This window comes from Aristolochia californica, unplaced genomic scaffold, assembly GCF_029961685.1.
Source record: "Aristolochia californica isolate CCGP_79_NKW_82.1479 unplaced genomic scaffold, dmAriCali1.0.hap1 SCAF_9, whole genome shotgun sequence".
Lineage (NCBI taxonomy): Eukaryota > Viridiplantae > Streptophyta > Magnoliopsida > Piperales > Aristolochiaceae > Aristolochia > Aristolochia californica.
The window spans coordinates 37468988-37474321 of record NW_027182290.1 but is presented as its reverse complement, the minus strand read 5'-3'; the positions used below and the strand labels follow the sequence as shown (position 1 = coordinate 37474321).

Here is a 5334-nt window from a genome sequence, read left to right as displayed (position 1 = left end):
TACACTTAGTTAAAAATCCCCCGCCTCCCCTTTTTCCCGATGTTTGCAAAACCTAATATATAAAAACTAAAAAGAGTTTACAATCCTTAAAAATTACAGAGACATCTGAATTATCTCTCTCTACATTTGTGCATTTCCATTTTGGATGTATCTTTTTTTCTTACATCAAAACTTGAGTTCTCCCTTTCTTTCGTTCCTTTTTTCCTTCTCCCCCTCCCCTCTCCTTTACTTTTTTTGAAGAACAAATTATTCTTGATTTATTGTCTACTTGTTATGAGTTTTAGATGGTTGGACTGATGAAATGTAAAGACAGTATGGATGAAACTACAAAGAGAGCATATGACACATGGACATACGAGGAAGACAGTAAAATGCTTGATTTGCTCATTGAGCAAGTCCATTTGGGTAACAAATTACCTAATGGAGTCTGGAAATATAAAGTTTTCAACGACTATCTGTATGTTTAATTTGTACATAACGAACTAAAAGACAATTGAATAGTTGAAAAACCGCATGTAGACTTGGAAAAAAATCTATCTGATGGTGAGAACATGCCTCAACACTAGTGGCATTGGGTAGGATCCGACAACCCAAAAAATTACCGCAAGTAAGACAGTGTGGCAAGATTACATAAAGGTTTGTAAACGTAACATAGAATGTTATGTTTCTTGCTTTATTAATCAGGATTTTAAGTGATAACTTTTCATATAAGAGCACAAAGAAGTCGATAAGTATAGGCTGGAAGGTTGTCCACTATATGAAAATTTAACTTTAGTTGTTGGAAATTCTATTGTCATGGGGACAACAAATCAAACAAGCATTGAGTCAGAAGATAATATTCCAAATACTGCAGAATGGTCAATGATCGAGGACATAGATGAAGATGATGCAATTAGAGAGATCCCAATACCTAACGTTATAGAGTCTCCAAGTGAGGTTCCTCCGAGAAGCAAAGCACCAACAAATGTCGGGGATAGAACTTCTGCAACTCAGTGTAAAAGTTGTGATTGCTTGTTGTATATTGCATAATTATATATGCATGGAAGATTACATGGATTTATTTGAAGATGATTCGAGTGATGATTCTGGTGGAGAACATTGTGAAGATCACAATGAGAATGAAAATGAAGACAATGATAGTAGTGATCATGTTGAGGATGATGTGGACACTCAAAGAAGTATTCAAAGTGAGTCTGTAGTACAATCTGCGAGAGCATCATATTTTTTAGATATATTAGTAATTTAGATGTGGCAAAATTATTGACTATTATGTTTTAATTCCATTAAATATTTTTTGTGTTGTATTTTGTATGTATAATTGTAGCTTTTCTATATTAATTAGGTGATTGAGTTATATTTGTATTTTTTTATTTTTTTTATTACGATGTTTGTGTAGTACGTTGGGTAATGAATTTAAACAAATATAACCATGTATATACATTAGTTTAAGAGTGAGAATTTAAACACTTTTAATATAATAATTGCATTAAGTTTTTGGATATTATAAAAGTAAGTATTTATGTAAATATTTTAATTTTTATAAATTATGTTAATAAATTAATATTATTTTGATATTACTAATATATATTTAATTAATAAATATTTTATAATATCCTTTTTATATAATTATTTTATATTTAGATATTACAAAATTACAATTTGATTATGGTTTTAATAATATAAAATTAAGCATTTGATTAATTTTTATATTTAAATTATTTTACTTATTAACTAATATTAATTTAATTTTCTAAAAGTCAGATATATCAAAATATTTTATTTAATAAATAATCTCTCTGCACTTTATATCAAAATATTTTATTTAATAAATAATCTCTCTGCACTTTACACCGCACTTTCCATTATACACACTAATACAAACAAGTATTTTACACTATATTTTACAATGTGCACATTAATACAAACATGTACTTTATAGTGCAGTTTCTATTACATACGTCAAATTGCACCATTGTATCCACGTACCCAACTTATGCCAAAGGCTATAAATGGGCTATTGTCAGTCTGTTTTGGTGTCTCATTATATATCGCACACGCATGCACGCATACGTATAATGTATGTGAGAAAGATGTGTTATATATCCAAAGCTTGCCTTCTACATGACTAGGATATGCTTTCTAATCAGAGTTACCAAGTACACGGTAAAAGATCATGTGAAAGTTACAAGGTACACACACTAACGTCTCCCCGCGATGTTACAACACGCCCTAACTGACATCCTGTAGCCTTTTCTCTATCCAGGACGGTGATAGCACGGGACTGATCATGTCATAGTCCAACGTGATCTGCTGCTGCGCATCACTGTTCTCTGAACCCTCGCTCATTTTTTGGTTTCCAGCTAAAACTTTGATCCTCCAAACCTTTACCATCCGATCCAAGCTCACGCTGTAGACCAGGAAAGCCATCATCACTTCCTCTATCTCGACACAAGCAGCTAAACACTTGACCGGCCCCCTGTGGCCTTCGAGGACAGCCATACAAACATGGAAGCTGCTTCCCTCTTTTCTGCTCCACACCCTGATCGTGGTGTCCTCCGACCCACTAAAGATCAACTTGTTTAGAGTCATCAGGCAGAGAACCCCTAAGCGGTGACCCTGTAAGAAGCCCCCGTGTTGGTATCTCCCCGACATGGAATCCTTGCACCAGAAGTTAATCAGGCCATCGGAGGAAGCCGAGTATAGAAAGCATGAGCCCTGGATAGTAGTCAGGGCCAGGGCGTTCACTGGTGAGGGCTGGAACCTTAGCACCATGGTGAGAGAGTGGGATAACTCTCCGCAAATCCTCCTCCATATCTTAATGGATGCATCAGAGGAACCGGTAAATACAAATCCGTCTTCTTGGTTGACGATAATTGCGTTAATGCGTTCGTCGTGGGCCACGAACGTATCCACGCATCTCCTCTCAGCCACCTTCCAAGTTTTCACTGTTTTGTCCCAGGAGGCGGAGTAGAGCAAGCCCTCCGCGTGGTTGTAGGCCAAGCAGGAGATGACATCCCTATGTTGTCGACGGGTCTGCCTGCTTGGGAAGGCCAGGAGGTGGCTCCTTTGAGGCAAGGTGGCCAGTTTCTTCGACCGTAGGCGATCTGACACAGAGACGTTCCACACTCGTATCTTGTGATCACTGTGAGCAGTGAAGAGCATGGTGTCAAACGCCAAAACGACTCTGACATGTCCGGAGCTGGTTTTGATGCACCCTCGGTCCAAGCATTCAGGGTGCCGCCAGACTCGAATGCGGCGGCTGGCGGAGCCGGTGAATACCATGCCTTTGGAGATGGCAATGGAGTAGATGGCCCCGTCGAGGCGATGAAGAGTGGCGATGCAATGATAGAGCAAGGATGGCGAAGGGTTGGCTCGAAGAGGAGAGAGTGCCCATGGGGACTCGGGGCTTGAAGGCACAACGGAGACTGCGGAAGCGGAAGCGGAAGAAAGCCTGGCCGAAGAAAGCCTTGCTGGGGTTATTGGCAAGTTACTCTCAAATAGTTTCTTCAAGGTGAGTGGCTGAGAAGAAAGCTTAACACTCCTGGCTTCGTCATCTTCCAATCCCCAGATAGTCGTCCTGCTATACAGCTCCATGGGCAGCTACGATGAAGGCAGAGAGAGGCGACCGGCTGAGAGGAGGGGGAGAGCGTATAGTCTATGGTTTCGGGAGCTCCTTGTATTATACACATTTGAAGCCTTACAAGCAAGGCAACGATGAACAAAATAGGAAAGAAGTAGGTGGGCTGGACAATAAATTCGCTACCAAGGCATTGATGCATTTGAGTAGGACAACTCACCGACCTGCTAAAGCGTAATAACATTTAAATAGATAGATTTGAGTAGGAACGCAGAGTCAGTCACTTTTCAAGCAGAATAAATACACCCAATCAAGTATTACGTTTCGTGCAGTTTGACCTTCCGCTAGTATGTTTAGGCAGAGCTTCCATGTCAAAGATAACGAATCTAAAACCTTCTGGCTAGCACGAAAGTCGACCATTTGTTGAGCTTCCATGTCAAAGATAACGAATCTAAAACCTTCTGGCTAGCACGAAAGTCGACCATTTGTTTACTCTTCATGATCAGTATACGAGAACATGAAATCATTTCCTTCCCAGGTAGCGCGTTATGTTCTATTTGGAACGATATGGTTGGAAGACATTCCTATCTGTTTCGGCACTTCAATTAAAGCTTCCTACATAAGAAAGAAACAAAAGAAAATTGATGCATGTCTTCTACCGTTCTACGGTCCTACCCTCACAAATGCTTTCAGATCAAAATCAATGGGTTCTTAATTAAGGCTTTCAAGGACATACTTGAATCTGCAGAATCTGATCTGGAAATAATTGCGGAAGGCCATGCACATTGGACGGAAGGTGGAAGAACTGGCTTAGATATACTTATCCTTCACCCTATGGGAAATCTGATCAGCGATGACGATTCCGAACGCTTGTTGCCGGAGTTGATAGAACGAACGGTGCGCTTGCAGCAAGTCAAGACGTGACCATCCAATGTTATGAAGAGGAATTCAAGCATTCAAACAAACTTTCAAATTTAACGTCGCATAGCAGACGGAGAGACTAACAGACGGGGGAAAAGTAATGGATTCCAGCCTTACGAGCTGTCAAAATTCAGAAAAAAGGTCCGTGCATGTATCGGGGACTCTACCCATTTCTCCATTTGGATTTACTGCACTCCCTTCATTTGGGATCCACTTCCCAAAGAGCTTCTTCCATATAGATATATGAAAACTGTGACAAATTGAGATAACTTCATAGGAACCCAAAATAAACAGTTATCATAATACAGAGAAGAAGGAAGCTAGAAAGCACTTTCAGAGAACGGTGACATCTCTGAAAGAGGAAGGATGGTCAAATATAATAACATATCATACAACCCAACAATTGATCAATCAAGATGGTCTACAACTCTTTCAATACAAATATTTGTCAAAATCGCATTTTTTTGTAATTATAAGAAAAGATTATGTTATCAAAATTTTCATGCTATATACCAATGTATAAATTTTAATTAAAATGCATTGGATCCCCTCAATGCATTTTTAACACCATATTTTATTTGACTGTTGCAGCAGCTGGGACAAGTTTATGACATCAAAAGCTATGAATCAATGAGACCATGAGGATAAGACTTTAAGGTATAATACGAGTATTTGGCATCGACCTTCCACGGGTCAATGAAGACTTTATTGTTTGGTAAATAGTTGTTGCAGCCTTGCAGGAATTAAGTTGGTATGCCAGTTTTTTCAGATAAATGCGGTCATCAGGATCCGGCATATCTGCGAGTACATTGAAACAAGTCTCACTGTCGAGGAAA

The 5334-nt window shown here is 39.0% G+C and overlaps 1 protein-coding gene across 1 annotated transcript; it reads right to left on the bottom strand.

The window, feature by feature from the left end:
- Positions 1–2115: 2115 nt before the first annotated feature.
- Positions 2116–3635, bottom strand: LOC137942116 (protein JINGUBANG-like). The gene has a single exon (XM_068787801.1). The coding sequence runs from the start codon at positions 3592–3594 to the stop codon at positions 2230–2232; it is 1365 nt and encodes a 454-aa protein (XP_068643902.1). The 5' UTR covers positions 3595–3635; the 3' UTR covers positions 2116–2229.
- Between the last annotated feature and the right edge of the window lie 1699 nt (positions 3636–5334).

Excerpts from the sequence above, each read along its gene's own strand:
- LOC137942116 (XM_068787801.1), bottom strand. The coding sequence starts at position 3,594 with ATGGAGCTGTATAGCAGGACGACTATCTGGGGATTGGAAGATGACGAA.